Source organism: Marmota marmota, unplaced genomic scaffold (assembly GCF_001458135.2).
Source record: "Marmota marmota marmota unplaced genomic scaffold, marMar, whole genome shotgun sequence".
Classification (NCBI taxonomy): Eukaryota; Metazoa; Chordata; class Mammalia; order Rodentia; family Sciuridae; genus Marmota; species Marmota marmota.
Genome location: NW_025999842.1, coordinates 59936997 through 59958227, shown reverse-complemented (window position 1 = coordinate 59958227; position 21231 = coordinate 59936997). Strand labels below are relative to the sequence as shown.

The following is a 21231-nucleotide window of genomic DNA, read 5'->3' as shown; positions in this document are numbered from 1 at the left end:
GATTTTGGTTGATTAGTTTACTTTCCTTCATAAAGAGATTCTTAGGTAATATATCAAGAAGTATAAAAATTGGGCCTTGAGAATCCTCTTTAAGGTGAATTCTTGATTACTTTCTTCTATCATTAAGATTCTCTATTTCATACTTAAAAAGAAAATTGAACAGTAAAGAGAATCGTCCATATTACATGTCACATTTAGCAGAAGAGTTAGATAATACCACCAAGGGTATAGAGTCCCTGGCTCGAGAGGTTCATGATTCTGGGCAAGAAGTGGTTATGATTAGTACTGCTTGACATTTCAAGGGGATGGGGTGCTTTTTTCCAAGCTTGACCATTTTGTTATGTATATTACTATGGGATCCAGGATTCAAAACAAGATATGATTAATTCAGAGCTTTTACTTAATAACTCCTTCTAAGTTCAAGCCTATTCATCTGGTTTATTTTGGATGGTTCCTGGCTGACTCTGGTCATAGTTCTTTTCCTGGTGTTTCTCTGGGTTGCAACACTCAGATCTGTGATCCCAGGGTTGTACATATTGTGTGAGGCTGCTGCCCCTCTAATGATCCAACACACAATCATCCCACAGAAAAAAATGGGAAAACACTATGAGACTAGAAAGGACCCCCTCCCCAAAACATAACACTCAATCATGATGTCCCATGACCATGCTTCCAGATGTTAATGGACTGCCCAACAGCAGGACTGAAGCCAGTGAGAAACAAAAGCATCTACACCATTTTGTCTGCATTGTCATGACTTCACAAATCCATTGTCTTTACAAACATAGCTTTGGTATTCCTCTGTCTTCATCTTTATGCCTTGATTACAACCTTATCATTCATTTCAGAAACTTTCTGAAAAACCAATTTATATAAACATGAATTCCTAAACACATAGTATCCAACAATTATGTTCCTCTGAGATTCATCAAAACCCTTGTGTAAGAATCTTCAGCTTGCTGTGCCTACTGATCCTAAATCCTTGTATCATCTCCCTTTGCAACCTAACCAAGTCCTTTCCCCTCTAAGAAAATACAAAAATAAACAAACAAAAAACAACTCTGCCAAATGGTGTTCTCTTTTACTGCTTTAAATGATAAACTCAACTTTGTTTTTTCAATAAATTACTTTAGTGGTATGTTGGGGTACCAGCAGGCACACATGACAGAGTCTTAGGATGGCTTGTATAAATTCATATTCAACATGCCCTGGGGGTGTTCGATGTGACTTCAAGTGCTACCAAGGAAAGAAATGTAAAGACCACCACTCCTGCACCTAACTGTGTTAACCCCTACAAAGACTGATTGAGATTACATGAGGCAGGGCCAATTGCAGCTTTTATTTTGGTGCTCTTTTTCATGGATTTTCTCTTAAGTACTTTGCTTTGAAAAAAAATGAATCTATATGTGATAAACCTGAAGAGAACTGATACTGGGTAACTAATCTCATGAGGATCTGTTCACATTCACAGGGAAATTTACAGTGTCTGCTCCATAGGACTCCTCTTTTTGTTATCAACAGAATGTTAAGAAGTGAATGTAATAATCAGTTCGTATTTGCTCAATACATTAAAGGAATAGATTTTTAAAAATATTTCAAACAAGTTGTGACCATCTAGAACAAATTACTGCTTTCTAAAAAAAAAAAAAATGAGAGTTTTTACCTCAAACCCTCAAACAAAAAGAGCCTTCAGAAGACAGAAAGTGATATTTATAGTTCCATTACAAGGCAGTCACATTCTGATTAGTTAATGGCTTGGCTGGTTTTAGCAAAAACCAGAAATTCCAGTTATTAATTAAGCAAAGAAACAAACATACAAAAAGGATCTCAGGAAATAATGTTTTGGATACCACAGACATTTCTGTCTCTTGTTAATTTTTATATTCATGTCTGGTTTAGCAGAGCCTGATACACATGGCCCATCTAGAAGACATGGTTTTTAGAAAAATACATAATGTTTTTCTAGAAATATAAGTATTTTTTGAACTAAGTACAAAGCCAAGCTAAGGGAAGACTGTCATTTGTTTGTTTTTCTAGATCCTTATTCATACCTTACAGGTTTAATGGTGTTTATTAGATTTTCATTCTGTTCTCAGTAAGAAAGGCCTTTGAAAGAGTTGGTCTACTAAACAGTGAATGTGTTTGGAGTGGGGGGATATCCAAGAGCAAACCACATTCACATATGTGGGTGTGGTGTGTGTGTGTGTGTGTGTGTGTGTGTGTGTGTGTAAATTTCAGTGATGTATAACAAGCTAATAGAAACAAAACTTTTTCATTTTTTAAACTTTTATTCCAACTACCCGTTCCATAAATTATTGAAGACAATTGCTTCCTAGAAATTCTTAATGTGACTATTCCTTTGTGGTAGAGCAAATGTTTAAAATATTAGTCTATCATAATGCATGTTTTATTTATTTTAACATATATTTAAGGATTTTTTTAAAATTCAGAGTAGATTTATAATTTTAGACTCAAGTAACACGATTCTTGACAGTTTCCTATTGGATGGCTTCAGAAACTGATTACTCTGCTACTAGAGTAGTTAAAATCCAGTACAAAGATGAGCTTAAGGATTTGAGAGAGTAGCCAACTGAATGCTAAAAGCATCTAGTTATAAAAATGAAGGTTCAAGAGAACTTTATGTATATATTTTTATATCCAACATTATTTTTCCTTATCAATAAACTTTTGATATACAAAGGAAATTAAAAATGCCATAATTATACATATATGTAAGAGGCAACAGAGTAAGATTTAAAAAAAAAAGGAGAGTGAACTGGAGTATATGAGAAGTTTCTAGAAAATATGCAGATTTATCAGCATATAGGCTCACTCTATAGTTTATTTTCATTAATGTGCATTCAAGGGTCAGAGTCTGATAGTGAACACAAGTGAATATCAAAGTCATTTTGTGTTAAAATTACTTTTATTCAGGATGAAAAATACAACATGTAACCAGATTAGATGATAATCTATGAGTTATTCTTTACCACATATTTCAAAAGAATAATATACTTATTTCCCATTGTTGTTACTGCAATATATTTCTTTTTACTATTACTTAGAAGGTTACAATGTAGTGTTTTATGTAGCTTTTCTGTAATAGCAGATAGAGAACATTTTGCATACAAATACAGGCAAAAAAATTAACATATGACTTCTCCAAGAACAAGGAAAACACCAAATCTACAACTTGGAGTTCTGAGTTCAGGGGATTTAATTTTTTCTTTAAATAGGTGCTTTCTTGGGTATGATATGGCCTGATAAAAGCTCTAGACTTTGCAGACTGCACAGCATAAAGCTATTTCCAACACAATGGAGGAAGATGGATCTGAGGTAGAAAGGTGGTCATGGCTTTCCTCTTATATAAAACATTTTTCTTCTTCTCAAAATATCTATGCTGCAAATAGACCCTTGCCCCCCAACCCACCCAACCTATTCTAAAAGAATAGCAATTTCTAACTTTAAGCCTCCTCCTGGCCAGATCCCAGTTAAAGAGAACCCAAAGTTAAAATGTCCTGATGTTTTAAAAGCACATATGCTTGAATCAAAACATATTATTCTCATTTTTATTTTTGGTTTCTCTACATTTGGTAATTAAGTAACAGGTTTACAATGAATCAATTAAATGTTCTTTAAAAAGGAATCCAATACCTAATTGAATGTTAAAAAAAAAAAAAAAAGGAACCAAATACCTAACTGAATGTACTCATAGGCAGAGGCAGGGGTACAACTGAGCATTTCATTCATTATTCTTTGGAAGTAGTGACACAGGCTTTTGATAAGCACCCTTCCCAAATGCACTGATTAAGTGAAGGGTAGTAACACTTCTGCTCATTCCCCCAAAAGGTAAAAGAAGACATGCACTAAACTTGGGTCTTGGGTCTGCTTTCAGAAACGAGTTTCAAGAATGGTAAAAGGACTGGAAAATACAAAAAACAACAAAATTTTCTTCAAGGGGAACTAACAACATCGATGTGTCCTGGTCTCACGATAGCTAATAGCTGGCTATGTATTCAATGATGAAAATCAAGATCCCAGGACTAGAAAATGTTGTGCCAACATCTGTTTTCTGTATCAAAATAAAAACATGCTTCAATGGATAACCTTTGGTAAAATGTTCTCTGAGATTATTATAATGCTGTCTTCTCTTATTGTATAGATTGGGACATGAAATAAATAAAGAAATCAAGATTTACTTACACAAAGGCATAAAGAGCAGGGGAAAAAATCCCAATGGTCATGCCATTTAGGATTCTTATTGTGGTTATCCAAGTGGTTACTGAAGAAGCAGGTGTCTGGTGTCAAATAAAGTTCAATAGTATACTCAGAGCTTTTGCCTTATCCATATATATACACATACATATATATACACATATACCTAAATATGTATATATATGTAAAATATTTAATTTAAGTCTATGAACTCACTAATTTGGCCAAATTATAGAAAAAATACACAAAATCTATTTGGTCATGTGGCAGATGAATTATAAATAACCAAAACATAATGTAATAAAGTCAAAGAAATAAATGAAGTCATTGTACAAGGTTAATATGGACAGCAAAAGGAATGTAAAAATGTAAAGTGGTCTTCTAATTCTTACGCAAATTTTGTCATGGTTATTAAAAAGACAGTATCATATTAGAAAGCCCCCACCCACTTTCCCAATGCTGTATACATTATACAAATCAGTGACAAATGTATTACTATTTCCAAATATCTCTCTGTTCATTAATTTACAGTTGCATAGAAAGGGAAGAAGAAAACAATAATATATGGTTATTATAAAAACAAAATATCCTTTTCTCTTTGGATAGTCAAGTGTTTTACTCCTTCAGTAGAACACACAGTCAGCGCTCAACAGCACGTGTCAAGGAGCCATGGAGCTTCTGATTAAATGGAACTTGGAATTGGCATTTGCAGAAAAGGGCAATACTGTAAGTCAGGAAATGTCAGCCGGCTGGATGGATGCTTCACATTGCCTGTGGGAAGGGAAAATGGCAGTGTCAGAACAAGGTTTGCATCAAGTATTCCAGGTAGCAAAGACCTGCCAACTCTTCAACAGAAGCATTCCTTTCAGAATTAGTGGAACCTCCTCCTGCTGAGTTCAGAGGGCACCCCTAACTCTCATGTGACTTCTGCCCTCTGGGGTGAGGTCCTTCCCTTTCATTCTGAAGTCACCCAGTCTCCTTTTCACTACTGCAGCTAATATGGAAGGAAGTATGGATGCCCTTCCTTTTGCACAGGCTGGAAATCAAGAAGACTTGCTTCTTCCTGTTGAAGCTACCAGTGGTGAGTATATAATGAGCACCCAGCCCAGCTCTTGGTGTCATGAGAGGTCTCCTGTGGAGACGACATTCTGACAGCTCCAGCCTCTCAGTAGTGAGCTGGGATCCAGAAAGGAGAAAGAGAAGGCAGAAGAGTAATCTGAGGATGTGCAGAGGTGGCCATTAAACTTAAAATGTCCCAGGCAAGAGGATACAAATGCAGACCACACTCAACGGAGTGGGCTCAACTTTTCCAAGGCAAGGTCAAATAGTTGTCTTTTAAGGGTATTTTGAAGGTATCTCAACAACACTTCGTTCATTTCTGATATGGAATCAGTGACAACCAAAGTAAATTCAAAGAACTTTGAGGACAGAGAAGGAGAGAGATCAATTTTACCTGTGAAAGAACATGCTGTTACATACTAATATTGATAGGTCAAAAGGATTTTTAAATCTTTTTTTTTTTTTTTTTTGTACTGGGGATTGAACCCAGGGGTACTTAACCACTGAGCCACATCCTCAGGCTCTTTTTAAAATATTTTATTTAGAGACAGGGTCTCGAGGAGTTGCTTAGGGTCTCACTGAGTTACTGAGGCTGGTTTGGAATTCGTAATTCTCCTGCCTCAGCCTCCCGAGTCGCTGGGATTACAGGCATGTGCCACCATGCCTGGCAGAGTTTTAAAATCATTTCTATGCATCATTATCCCTGGGAATTGGATGTGTCTATTGATGAGTGGACAATATCTCCCATGCAATATAATTGTTAGCACAACTATCCAGGTGAAAACATACTTTTCATGAATTTCCACTTGACCCAAGAAATGGAAAAATGAAAAGAGAGAAAATGCTGAAGATTCAAGGAAAAAAAAAAGGAATGAAGAGGGAAGGGAGAAAGGAGGAAGGGGGCTTCTGGGGGCCATATGTTTGCTCTATCCAGGTACATGTAGCTCTTTTCAAACTCAATTTCTTATTTTTTAATTAATTAATTAATTAGTTAATTAATGGTACTTGGTACTGGGGATGGAGCTTTATCAATGAGCTACATACCTGGCCCTCTTTATTTTATTTTGAGACAGGGTTTTGCTCAACTACTCAACTCCTGCCTCAGCCTCCCGAGTTGCTGGGATCACAGGCATGTATCACGTGTACCTGGTTAAACCCAATTTTTTAAAATCTGAAAATAATGTAGAAAAAGGTCTTTAAGATCACTTTAGGCTTTAAAGTCTGAGCACCTGTACTGTAAAGTACTTGAGGATTTATAAGATTATTCCCTCTCTGCTTCCCGGCCACCATCACCCAGGCTTTGCCGGCACCTTGGGACCACAAGGACTAATCACAGCCTCTCTCCTTGTTCTTAATGGGTTACTGTAACATACTCCAGATTCCAGATTTCCAGTTGCCCTTTCATTCTGCATGCTGTTCCACAGAGAAATATGAACTCCTCTAAGTGTGTCCCCATGTTCTACCTCCCTAGTTCTTGAACCCCTCCCCCACCACCATGGCCCCTGGATCACATGTCCATCATTCAGTAAAACCCTCATCCTCCACCTCTTCTCTGGATGCTTTCCTTCCCTGCTTGCCTAATCAATATCTGGATCTTCAAAAACTTACAGATTTCCATATAACACATGAAAGTCACACATGACTTTTCTCTCACCTCTTCACAGCCCTGAGAGTCTTTCTGGGCCTCACTGAAGCTGTTCAGGGTTAGCCTCTTTCTTTCTCTTCTCCATAGAAACACCCATTTGAATCTCAGATACAAAACACAGTCACCTACTAGCTCCTGGAATCACCTCCTCACTTCTTGAAAAAGGAATGACTCATTGTCACCCACCGGGAACCTCTTTTTAAGTCAATGATTTCAACACCTGCATAGATGACTTTGCCAACACTCTGACCTCTCACTTTTTTGAGCGCCTCTTCTCCAGTGATCCTGTCCCCTTCTTCTCTTAGCCATTCACGCAACATGCCATTCCTCCAACATTTCCATCAACCCATCTTCTGACAACCACAACCAGTCTTTCAGTTTATTTCAGATAGAATGGCTACATTATCCATCCTTGGATCCATACAGCCTTGCCTCTTTTTTTTTTTTTTTCTCTCTCTCTCTCCTACACTAGACTCAATGTCTCTCACCATTGAGCTTAAGGTTCTGCTTAAATCATTTCAATCATCAATCACTACTTTGCCTCTTTCCTTGATGGGGTTGACCCAACTTTGACTTTGTTAAAATATTAAATATAACACTACAGTAATTCTGGTGCCTGTGTTTATGAACTGGAATGTGGCTGCAGGCTGGCCTCCTGTTAAATTCATGACTGGCACCTTGGATGCTGTCCTCTACTGCTGCCTGGTTGTCACACTATTTCTGGGGGCATCTGCTCTGGTGTTCTCCAAGCACATCCTCCATTCTCTCCTTACATCTCTGACACCTCCCCAGCCTCGCTCCCTGATGAAGTCTAGTTTTCAATTCACTAAGACAATAGAAGCAATCAGAAGAAACCCATGGCCATCACCAATGTGACATGGAATAGTGTCTTCCAGCCAAGACCGGAGCTCCCCTGCCAATAAGACACTCAGAATGTTCACCATTTTGAAAAAAGACTAATTAACAAGTTCGTGGAAAAAAATCTTCCTAAAGATCTACTGTGGTCCCGTGGTACATTATTACGAGGAGTCCCTGCTAAGAAAAATACTGCAAGGCATAAAGCTATATCTGCCAACAAATTGCAACAATATTTTAAATGAAAAATTCTAACTTTTTCCCACCAGAGTAATAATATTTGTATCACTGTTGTGGTACTAGTCACTTTTTTAAAGTCAATGTTCTGTACAAACTAGACATGAGAGACAAGTGGTTGGCCAAATCTACCCAGGGTGACTTCCAACTAGCATATAACATGACATTAGAACACAGAAGATCAAACACATGGTATTTTTGCTATCTGTAGAATCTGGCTTGGAAGCCTGCCTTTATGACCCCTCCAGATTGACAAACTATTGTACAGAATCAACTAGCATTTAAATGCCAAACAAGTTTATGTATTTATATGGAGAATGAAGTAAGACTAAAATCAATGGTAGCTAATCTGCTTACTCTGGGTTAGGATCAGCAACAATTGAGCCAATCAAGACATTAACTCTTACCTGTGGCCTGCTGGGGACATTTGCTGGAAAAAAAAACAAAACAAAAGAAATCAGTCAAAGGCCCTATTTTTGCTTTATTGCTTCCAGCTTTCATGCATCAAATGTGTGGCATATACCACTCAGAGTGGGATAACGGTTCAACTGTTAATAGATACTAATAGGAGAATAAGGACCAAGCTTCCCTCACCCCAAATGCTCTAAAAAGGGATAGCTCCTAGTTTCTCATATCCCATGTGACTTGAAATAAAAAGCCCACCCAAACCAGGCAAAACATATGTAAGCTCTCTCAAATAAATATGCACTAAAGCATTCAGTGAGCACATTGCAAAAAAAATCTCTAAGCTTTCTATTTAAATCACATCATGAATTTGGTTTATGTATCAGAACAGACAAATTCAGCATATTTTGTTGAACAGTATAAATTGTGACCAACGGACCACTTGGAATCAATGGGGTCTGGTTTCTGCCACCCTTAGCTGACTCTCTCTTGGAAATTATGGGAAGAGGGTGGCTATGTGCTTGTGTCAAAGAAAGGACTAGCCCACTCCTTGCCAGCTTTCTGGACACTTGGATTAATGCCTAGGATAGGCCTAGTTGAGAGCACTGCAGAAGTTAGAATGGGGCATCTAATTAAACTCTGCCTCCAGATAGCTCACTTTCCTCTTTGTTCTGAAGCTACAACAGTGAAGCTTGTCGGATCCAGTGGGCTTTGTGAGGGCAGCCACTACCAAATTACTTTTTCAAGGTCTCAGATGTTTCAATCCCCTTTTGCTGCACAATCATGTTCAACACAGGGGTAAAAAGGAGGAGTTCCAGTCCCCTGTAATGGCAACCTATGTTCTTGGTCCAAAAGGAGCCAACCTAGTCATCTAGAATGCTGACTCTCATTTTCCTCTGCAGGGTGGCAGAGGGTGGAGAAGACATCAGTGACCACAGTCTGGGTGCCAGTGCTTTTGTAATAACCTCCCTATGATGCCTGGAAGGAAAGTGTGAACTCCCCTATTGGGGCAAGAATCAGGCTACAGCAAATCTCCCTATCAGATATGCAAGTTATATCTAAGAGAAAAGAAGTGGATTCCAAGTACCTGTTGCATTTATACACTCTCTCTAAAAGAAACAGTTATGCTTTTCTTGTATGTAACGAATAGCATACCCTAGACAGAAGTACATCCCATTGTGTTCCAAATCAATACTTTTAACCCTATAGCTTTTTTATCAAATAAAAGGCCATAGATACTTCCCTGCACAAATCTTACTAATGTATTTCAGAAGAAAATTAGGAAATTCCATTTTAGTAGGTTTTGAGTCTTTAATAAATGTCACTCAATTTTAACAAATACAGGTGATTCACAAGGGAAATCTGCTGGTAAATTAACAATAACCTTAAAAGTATTTTTGGTCCATCAGCAAAATTACTCAGCTTACTACAAGTATCCCATACCTATGAAGGACATAAAAGAAAAAAAAGTGGCAATATATTTTACACTAAAAAAGAAATGGGTAGAGCAGTCAGTGGAAATTTTAGCATGTATATTAATTGGCAGCACAATTAAATTCACTTCATTAACTCTTTTGCCAGGAAGAGAAGGCAATGCTTTCCTTTCTACTCAGAAACTATGCAATTTTAAGATTTTTAAAAGGGTATAATTCAAGAATGCCATCATGACCAATTGGGATATTTATTGAAAACAGAGGAATTCTAAAGTAGACATGTTTTTTTAAAAAAAGTCATGTTAATATAAGCAATCCATGCAATTAGGATTTATGAATACAGAGCTTCATTTTAATTCTAACATTGCCAGGAGAAGAAATTCATTTGTGGTCATGCTAGTTTTTAATCCACTAAGGATCAAAAGCCAAGATTAACATGCAGATCAATTCATCGCTTGCTGGTGACAAGCAATTTTAAAGTTCTCATTAGTTACAGGGGCTCAAGAGATTGGTTTGGCATTGGGAGAGTGCCAATACGATTTGTTTAGATAAATGCTCCAAAGGTGGTCAGTAAGCTCAGGGAATTGTGAAGCCTTATTAAAATATTTGCTAGCTGAGCAACTTAAAAGGGGCACTAGAACAAATGGATCCTACAGAATCTTCTGCATACCATCTGGGAAAATGTCAACTAAATCTTTCCAGTTAGAAAATGTAATCAGTCACATATTCTTTCAATTCAGAAACATGTAACAAGTTACCAATTCTATGTCACATGCAAATTAATCCTCTAATTTAAAAATACACAATAACTTTAGGAAAAATTTTAAAACATATAATCAATTTTAGAAATCAGTCAATTGAGACTTTTTTAATAGGAAGTTGTCTGTCTTGAAGATTTTTTATACTGTCAAAGCAAAATATAAATACCAAGAAGATCAAACTAAACCCAAACTAACAGCATGACTTACAGAAGCCAAAAAACAAAACAAAAATCTGAATTTCAAAGGACTCTAAAATTACACTTTTGATCATTTCTTATGTGAGAGGTAATTGAATTCCGCAAAATAACACATGCCTGGTACCATTCATCATTCACAGAAATGATTTTTGGAAAGCTATAAAAATCATAGATATCTGTGGGTATGCAAACATAAGATGAGGGGGACATGGAACCAGCTCCCCATTGAGGAATCTCAGGGATCCAGACAATACTTCTAACCACGGAGAAGAACTCAGGGGAAGAGCTACCCATGCAAAGGACAGGGTTAGCCTCTGAAGTGGTTACCTTAAAGATAAACACTCTTTTCAGGAACCAATATCCAGCTGATTACCTTGTCAACCAAAAGGAATTTTAGGCATGTCTTTAAATGGCAGGGTGTGTGGGGGGGGTCATAACATGAAATGAACACATTTACCTCTTAAAACTCATTTTTTGCTCTATAATTATATATGTAATTTTAGTTATATTGTTTGGAGTATGACATTGATCAATCTTTTACACAATCCACAGTTCAGAGTAACTGCAGTTCAGAGTAACTGCTTTAGAAAATGAAACTGGCTAAAAAAATCANAAAGATGATATATCAAGAACTATGTAATGTTTTGAACAACCAACAATTAAAAAAAAAATGTCCACCATGGCATTAAAAAAGAAAAACTTCTAGGCAGAATTTGATTTGTAGATTTTTTCTTTAATTATTAACATCTTTTGGTGTAAGCTGAACTAAAAAGTAATATCCTTTAGAAATTTAATGTTGAAACTCTTACCAAAAAGTATGATGAGGTTTCATGTAGCCATTAAATCATATACGACTCACAACCAAAACCTCTAAAATAAAATTCAACCTTGAATTATAATTAACTTAAAGGATTTTATCTGTTAATCTATTGTGATGGCTATATAGCCTAGAAAATAAACAACAATCTAACAGCCTGACTCTTAAGCTGTTATGAGACTGTATAAGAGTCAAAAGTGTGTGTGTATGTGTATGCGCACATGAGCATTGTGTGTATATGTATATAGGTGTTCGATGATGTGCACACACACTTGGGTGTGTGCATGTGTTGTGTGTGCACATGTTTGGGGCAGAAAATGTGGCGACTGACACACTGTAAGTATGAGTCTGCAAATATTGAGAAGAAAAATAATAAAATTACAAATAAACACCTGGGAAATGACGTGTAAATATAAATAAAAAGTTATGCACTTGTGGAACTGATAATATTCCCTTTAGGCTAACACTCTTGAAAATTCAGAGAATATATTTTAAATAGTTGTCTTTACATCTTGCTAATGATGGCATTTTTTTAAACTACAGAGTAGTGGAAAATGAAAGAAAAACTTTTAATGAAGACAATATATCTTATTTACCCACAATATTGATAATTGATAGTATCTTTTTCTTCGTTTAGTTATTTTCTAAGGAGATTTTAGAAAAGGGTGAGATGGGAAGCTGTGCTTCATGTAAAATCTTACTTTAGTGGCTGTCTTGTTTTAAAATCAGTGTGAGAGGATTTCACCCTGAAATTACAGATAATATTTCTGTACTCTTTAGAAGATTATTTAAAATTACGTGTGGCACTAAGTAGCGTGCACATGCGTGGGTGTACATGTGCGCGTGCACACACACACACAAACACAAGTAGACTGTTTCTTTTGAAATCACAGAGGTTCTTTAGGTGAGAACTCAGCAGAAATTGCAAGGTGGCAAGATGCCAAAGATAAAAATTGGAAAAAAAATCAATAACTTAGAATCATTATAAAATTTCCCCTTGGATTTGGATTGTTTTATTTGGTGATTTTCTGGTTCTTGGTTGTTCATATAGAAAATTCACAAAGCCATAATCTGTGATGCTTTAAATCATTTGGCCTTAACAAAATGATTATTTTATCCCATGAAAAAAGAAAGTAACTGAAAAAAAAACTCTGAAAATAATCCCTTTATATACCAGAATCCGATGACATCTGACAGCAATATCTGAAGAAAAGAGGGAATTACATTAGAAAGGCTATTTTCATGCCTTGTTTGGCATGCTGCTAAAGCTCTCCTTTGAAGTAAAACAAGTTTCTTATGATAGCTTGCACTGACGAGAATCATTTCTTCTTAAAATCAGACATTATTTTATTTGCCTTCCTTTTATCACTCACAAGACATATGGAAAAAAAAATCTCAGAGTGGGCCTGTGTTGTCACTGTACCCCCGTGACGTGATGGTGTCGAGGCTGAGCTTTTTTTCTTTATCAATATGTGTAAATGTTTGCCTTAATTTCAAATAATATTCAATCCTGTTTCTAACATGAGCTTTTGCTACCCTACCCAAGAAGACAAGGGGCTGCTTGCAGAAAACGAAAGGGTGGGACATAGCACGCAGCAGTGCCGTGATCTTTCATACTCACGGCAGCAGGATGGAAAAGTGTTGTTGATCTGCTCCATGACCTCCGTGAGGTCCGTGTTGGTGTCCTGGGGTGGGACTAGCAGGTCCTCTGCTGCTGCAACAGCACACAGAAAGAACAGAACTTCTGAATTCAGTGCCCAGACTCCCACCAACACTCAACATCAGGAGAAAATTCTATGACCGGCCTCAAAACATCAATGGGAAATGACTTCTCATTGAAAAGACAATTTCAGAGGAAATATCAAAAAACATTTTTAATATTCAATTGTTGGTAATATGATTTTATATAATTAAAATGTATTAGATGCTTGTGTCCAAACGATCCATGCACTATGGTAAAACATAAGACTGAAAATAAGTAATGTAATCATCTATTCTCAATGTCTTAGTTGGAAATCCATTATTTTGTACTGCAAGTATGTTTTTATCCAAAAAAAAAGACCCATATAGGGGCTGGGGCTGGGGCTGGGGCTCATTGGTAGAGAGCTCACATGTGAGGCACTGCGTTTGATCCTCAGCACCACATAAAAATAATATAAAGGTATTGTGTCCACCTACAACTAAATATATATATATATATATATATATGTGTGTGTGTGTGTGTGTGTGTGTGTATACACATATATATTATATATTTTTAATTTAATTTTTTAATAATCAAGTCTCATTAGTTACTTAAGACAATATTAAACTGATATTAATTTTAATTTTTCTTCTGATTAATGTACCAAAATTTATCTTACAGATAAATTAATTTGATACAGTATATAGTCTTCAGTAGAACCGTAGAACTTGACAACAAAATGTCATTCTTAAATGCCTAGAAGGTCCTTCCTAGCGTTAGTGACAGGTCTCCCTGTGACCAGTGATGGTCTTGGTGGGACCTCTGCCTCAGAGGGAAGGAGAGGTAATTTTTACAAGCACGAGATATATAAAGATTTAAATGAGTTCCCAGACCTGGGCAGAGAAACCTACAGTTTGGGGTAATATGTTTTGAAAGTGTAAAAACTATGAAAATTAAAGAGATATGACAACTTTAAAAAAAAAATAAGTCTTGAAGCAAATAAAAAAAGTTAATTTCCTGCTCATTCCAAAAGGGATTTTTTTTCATCTTTCACCAAAATTCAATCCACTCCTATAAAATATATAAACAAGCAAATTATGACTTATTACTATTCTAAAATGTTTGCCTTTTGATGTTGTTAAAATGGATTTGCGCTCATTTAAGACCAAAGAGAATACACATTTATGCTCTAAGGCTCTTTGAAATGAAAACCAAACAAATGGCCAAATACAAAGCAGATTGGGGATGTAGCAGTGCCTTAGGGGTACTGACCTGCCTGATGAAACTGTGGGCCTGGGTCAGGGTCAAGTGAGTAGCTCAGTGCAGAATGCTGAGGTGAAGCCCAGGGGGAGACGCCATTGATTCGGGAATCGGATTCAGGCTGGAATCATATGAATTGGTTAGAGTAGAGACAGGATTCAAATAACCCTGAAGGAAAGCAGTTCCTTTTCAATGTTCCCTCCCTCATCCTGGTTAATTAAATCAGATGCAGGTCTTTGCCTTCAGGCATTTTCAAATAGCTCTTAGCACCAGCTTGTGGGCACCCTAGTACTTCACTAGGGAGAAATACAAGTGGTCCTTCCCTTCTGTGTGGCAACTTCAAGAGCTCACTTGGATACACTGAGGGATTCATTTACCAATGTCATTTTCATCTCTTCATTTTTCCATTATTTTTATATTGAACAAGTGAACTTAGAAGCATGTTTCTCTCATCTTTTAAATATTAGCACTGGGGGCTTATAATACAGTAAATGTATTTAATTACAGAATTAGTTCAGATTTAAAGGCAATATTGGAGAGAGTGGATAAGAGCAGGATTTTGGGTCATTTGGCTTAAATTCAAATTCTAACTCTGCCATTCAGAAGCAGTTTAATTCTGGGCAAATTAAACAATTTGTTGTGCCTTGGATTTTTTATTTATAAAAATAAATTTTATAAAATATTTATGAAAATATTATAAAATATTATAATATTATAAATAAATTTATAAAAATGGCAACAGGTGCCCATGTCATAGGAATCTGAGGGGTTGATGAATGAGTATTTCTAAAGTGACAGGAACATTCTAACACCTAGCAGATACTTCTTAAATGCATTCTTACCCAAATCTTTAAAATGGTCATTGGTATGTTGATGAGTATGTGGTCAAATTAGAAAACAAAATTCCTTGTATACAGAATGCAGAAGTTATAATTGTTTTGTTATAGATTTTCCCATTAAATCTATATTAGCTGAAGTCTGATAGTTTTGCTTGTTTTTATTATCAGAGTTAAATTTTCCCATCTACTTCTGACATTCATGCTAAATCATTAACAAGGGATAGGGATTCCACAATCTGGGATATTCAGAGTCATTTAGATATTAGTTATCTTCAAACACATTACTGTGCAATTCCTGAGGCACATGAGCCATTAGGCAGCTCTGCCTAATGGGATGGAGGAATTGGAGGGAGCAAAGCAGGAGCATAAGAGCCGTTAGGTCTCTATAAGCCTCTACAAGCCATAGCTGATAAAGGTGTCTTCCGCAATGATTCTGCATATGCACTAGGCTGTCAACATTGACACTCATTTTCTAAGTGAGAGATCACATGAGCAAACTCATCCTTTTCTCAGGCACCATTTAGAAACTTCCAGTCCAGGGTATAAGCAATGGCATCTTTTCAGTGTATGTGACTGGCACCGAGGAAAGAATTGAGCATTCTTGAAGTGTTATCAGAAAGCTAGGTCTTGGGTCACTCTTGGGGGGAAGTTGTTTTCAAAAGATGCAGAATTTGGAAGCCCTGAGCTAAACCTTCCACAAAGCAGTGCTACAAAAATTCTGAGATGATGATAGGAAGGAGAAAAAGGCATACGGTCAAACTATAAGGAGAGATCTGTGGCCCACTATGTAGGTAATGCAGAAATTATAATGTTTTGACTGATTCTGACAAGTTAAAAAGACACTGAGAGCAACTGTGACAAGATAGTTTCCTAAAATTTGAGCAAATCACTAGCGAGAAAGTTGTTTTGGTTTTGATGCCACAAATCATTTCTGGAGAAAATCATCCTTATTCCATTACCAAGGAGCTCGACACTGCCTAAGCAAGAAAAAAGGCCAAAGAGGACATGTCTGTTGATGTCAGAGATTCTTCAAGCAAGGAGTTCCTGGCCCTGCACCGGGATTCTACCCTCTATGCAACCACTGTCAAGGCATCTTCATTGCTCGTCCTGTGTCATGATTCCTGCTCTTTAAACCAACATGTAATGAGTACTGGACGCTCTGCAGTATGCTGTGTCTTTGTATAGGATGTGTTTTGTTATATACAATTGTAATATAGGATACTATCTTGTTGTTGTCTTCAAAACTGCAAGCTATTACCCATTAATGAGATATAAAATTGATTTAGTAGGGTCTGACCAGCATTAAGAAAGAAAAACAAGAGAAGTAAAAAAAAAAAAAAATGAAGAAACAGCAGCAAAGAAGGATGAGAGGAAAGCAGACAGGCAGGGAGGAAGGAGGAAAAGAAGACAGAGAGGGAGGAAGGAAAGGAAGAAGAAAAGGAAAAAGAATAGAAAATTAAGAGATACATTTCTCTATAAAGGGAAGTATTATTTTGTATTCACCAAACATATATGTTTTCATCACAATGCAAATTGTATTTCTTATTGTCATAAAAGTTTGCAAGCAACTGCCATAAAACATGGACCAGTGTTAGAAAATAATAGTAGCAAATTAATAACCATCTGTTACTCAATTTCTTGGAAATAGAAAATAGTGATTTTTGTAGTACGCATTCTTGGCTGGTGGAAGAAAGCTTTAGAATGCAGATTCAGGTCACTTGCTGTCCTTTAATCTCCACAGATGCTTCCCATATGCAATGTAGTAGGCAAATGTATGCCATGGGATCTTTTCTATTAAACTATTTTGAGCTGAGATAAGACTTCCGTGCTAAAGAAAAATGAGATTCCACTGTAAACTGGGAAAACACATTTTTCTGTGCCAGTAAGGATTTAATGTGTACACACAAAGGGATTCCTAAGCCTGTCCAAATTAAATTAACTATGGAAGTAAGAAATTGAAGGTGGACCTCTACGTCTACTGGTGTCAGGCCCAGACCTCTGGGAGGTGGACAGGTGTCACAGGGGTTGTGGCGCTGGATTCAGCACACCCTACCTGCTCCAGCAGCTGTCGAAGGCGGTGCAGCTGAGACTCCAGCTGTTTGTTGTGATCCTCTAAAATCTGCATCCTAGCTTCCAGCCGACCTTTGTGCTGCCTAAGGAGTTTTGCTTCTGCTATAAGTTCTGAATCCTCAGACGTGTGGTGAGGAGATGCAATCGAGTCTGGAGGTGAGCCAACAGGAAGCCCCCTTCTCAGGTGTTGGTCCTTCAGCTGCTCATATTCCACCTGCAGGTTTCTAATCCAGAAAAAAAAAAAAAAGGAAAACACTGAAATTACTATTGGGTGCAATAGTAATCTCCCAAATAGTAATCTCCCACACTGTCTACGGGCTCCAAATTTAGCTTGTGCTACTATTTCCTCTATGTAAAGACTTGTATCAGCAGTAAGATCCGGAAGCATGAAGGAAACAGTAGCTTTAAGCTAGTATGGTAACAGACATCATCAATGTCAAGCACTGCCAGCTCTGCTGCCCCATCCCAATGGGTCAATGTCCTCTAAGACCTTGATTCCACTGTGACATTTTGAACAATCGTTCTGAAAAGAAGATGGGCAGGGAACACCCTGATATCGACATGAAAGAAAGAGTGATAAGTTTTCTTCTCCTGAGTCTAGCAAACCTTTGTTCCTCCTCTAAGTCAGCAATGATTCGCTCCAGTTCTCCACGTTCTTCCCTTTCCACAGACTTCAGGATCTGAGCTGGACTCTGAGGCTGGCTCACCGGGGACTCCCCACCGAGAGTCTGGCAGTACTGCTGGATGAGGGCATGCTCGTCCTCCCTAGCAAAACAAGGGGCACAGACACAAAAGCTTGTGTTGGAATGGCGACGTCTCTGGACAAACAGGAAGTAGAAATGATGATGCCCAGGTTCGTGGCTGGGCCGAGCCCCTGTGTAGTTGTGCTGCACAGCCTCCCTTTTAGAACTCAAGCAAGACAGTCATTACCAGTGCAAATGTATGATGCACAGTGACATTTCATGCTTGTCTTAGTCTAAGAGTGATTTCCCATGAATCTCAGAATAAAGATTGTGCTCAGCAGAAAAAATAAGGCATGACAGTTAATATAAATAAGGTTTAAATGTTAATAAAAGTAAGGCTTAAAGAGTTAACATGAAACACTTAAAGAATATAATGGGCAAAATCACTCCCCAAATGTCAAAAGAACAGATTAAAAGACCACTGACATACACTAAACTGACGGCCCTATCTTCAGCATTTACATTTCATTGTAAGCAATTTTGAAACACTTTATAATTCACAGAATAGGGTTTACCATCCTTACAGTCTCTTATTTAGGTAATTAAGCACAAGTGATAATTGTAGATATTTTACTTGGTATTATCAGTAGGTAACTTTTAGGATCAATCATTCTACATTAAAACATTGACTAAATTGAATTCCCTGGAATTCTCTCATTTACCTGACTACTTGTCTCATGAACTAGACCTATCAATAGCGGAGAGGAATAGCAATCGACATAAGCAGAAGCATCACAGAGTAGACAAAGTTGATCCAATTGTGGGAAGGAAAACCTGGAATCTCTTCTCCTGCATGAGGAAGATGCAGTCTGATCTTCTTGTAAAGGTGTGAATACCAGATCTCCTGGCTACTGCTAATGGAGAAGGCCTTTGGCAGACTGTACCTGCTCTGCTAAACAAGTTATTTTCTAAATAAGTCCTAGAATCTATTGTAAGATATTGCTTCTGGACAACCTCATGTAAGTTATGTAGCTATCAGAGTATAAAATGGAGCAATTCTGTCACTGGATCCTTCTGTGTAAGTGATGTGGATACACGTATCTCTTAGCAACCTCCTCTGTCACTCTGTGGACAGACCATATCGTAAGACAGCCAGGAAGAACCGGGTGCTGGGAGCTCGGCCTTTCTTTGCTTCTCCGGGGCCTTGAAATTACTCATGCTCTTGAGCTGATTAGTGAGCTGACGTGCAGCAAGTGCTCTGATTCTTTTTGAGTTTGATATGAAAATCCAGCCCTCTGAATCTTGCAGTTTATTTTGATGAAGAAGGGACTCAAATTATATCTGTGGTCAGTGAGTTCTTTAAAAAGCTGTGACCTCCTTCTAAGCACAGAGATCATAGGGATCAGAGGGCAGCAAGGAAGCCAGGAAGGAATGTGAGGGCTTTGCTCACCAAGCAGCTTTCAAGAGCTTGCACGACATGTGGGGGCAGGAAAGATGGTGGAATGAAATGGACATTATTACCCTAGGTACATGTATGACTGCACTTATGGTGCGACACTGCATTGTGTACAATCAGAGAAATGCAAAGTTCTGTTGCAATTATGTACAATGAATCAAAATGCATTCTGCTCTCATACCTAATTAAAATAAATAAATTTTTAAAAAAGATCTTGTACAAGCCACATGGTGGTGTATTTTGCTTCCATCTCACTCTTCTATCCCTTCCTTTACCCCTCTACACACATGCACACATAAACTATAGCTATATATATGTACATGTATGTGTGCGTGTGTGTGTGTGTGTGTGTATGTATATATATTTTTTAAATAAAGGTTATACACTTTGGTTAAGACCATAATATAAACATACATACCACCTAATCTTCCATCCCTCAATCAAATTAATTAATTAATTAATTGTTTTAAAGAGAGAGAGAGCGAGAGAGAAAGAGAGAGAAGAGAGAGAGAATTTTTTAATATTTATTTTTCAGTTTTCGGCGGACACAACATCTTTATTTTATTTTATGTGGTGCTGAGGATTGAACCCAGTGCCCCACACATGCCAGGTGAGTGCATTACCACTTGAGCCACATCCCCAGCCCTAATTAATTAACTAATTAATTAATATTATTATTTTTTTGGTGCCACGTATTGAACCCTGGGGCGCTTAACCACTGAGCCACATCCCCAGCCCTTTTTTGAGACAGAGTCTTACTAAGTTACTTAGGGCCTCACTAAGTTGCTAACACTGGCTTTAAACTTGGTGATCCTCCTGCCTCGGTCTCCCAAGCTGCTGGGATTACAGGCATGAGTCACTGTGCCCAGCTTCCATCAAATGAATTTTAAGGAATTGAGGATGTAGCCAAGTGGTATGTTGCTTATCTAGCATTGCATAAGGTTGGGGATTCAATCCCCAGTAAAGAAAAAAAAAATCAAAAGAGGGTGATAAGGGCTAAAGTCAGACAAGATATCACTCTTTGATTTCTTTTCCTGAGAAAGCAGAACATCACTGGGACATAGATGAAGGAGCTGCTACAAGAATCACATATTTGTTTCCAGGTTTAGAGAGAGAAAATGGATCTACCACCACTGCAGAGGAGTAGTACTTGAAACCAGGTCCAAGGCTCCCAGGCTGTCCATGTAGTGGGACAGAAACCTGGTGGGGAGGCCTGGGAGAAGAGTGCATTCTCCTGATGGGAAGCAAAGGGCCAACACCCTAACCATTTACAAAGAGGCAGAAGCAGGGGATGAGAAGAACAAATCCACACCCTGAGCCGCCACTTAGCTGCTATGGATCATAAGCCATGCGTGGGTGGAGGCACACCACTTACTTCATATGGAGAGAGAAACAGTGAGGGAGGATTAAAGGTGTACGACGAACATACTGACAGGACCAATGAACAAGGCACAAAGATATAGTGGGTATAAAATTAAGTAACTGTAAAGGAAGAGCACAGTAGAACATGATTTTGTTAATATGTCTCAGGTTAAAAGAGACCTGAGCACAGAAACTAAAGAGATGGAGCATCCAAAAAAAAAAAAAAAAAAAAAAAAAAAAAAAAAAAAAAAAA

At 37.5% G+C, this 21231-nt stretch overlaps 1 protein-coding gene across 1 annotated transcript in view; it reads right to left on the bottom strand.

The window, feature by feature from the left end:
- Positions 1-2907: 2907 nt before the first annotated feature.
- Utrn (utrophin) overlaps positions 2908-21231 on the bottom strand; it is a 515860-nt gene continuing 497536 nt past the window's right edge. The window contains exons 70-75 of the mRNA XM_048800520.1: positions 18084-18242; positions 17461-17701; positions 14581-14689; positions 13246-13338; positions 8419-8441; positions 2908-4986 (exon numbers count right to left, since the gene is read on the bottom strand). Coding sequence (XP_048656477.1) covers positions 4978-4986; positions 8419-8441; positions 13246-13338; positions 14581-14689; positions 17461-17701; positions 18084-18242 — 634 coding nt within the window. The 3' untranslated portion in view covers positions 2908-4977. The remainder of the gene's footprint in view (positions 4987-8418; positions 8442-13245; positions 13339-14580; positions 14690-17460; positions 17702-18083; positions 18243-21231) is intronic.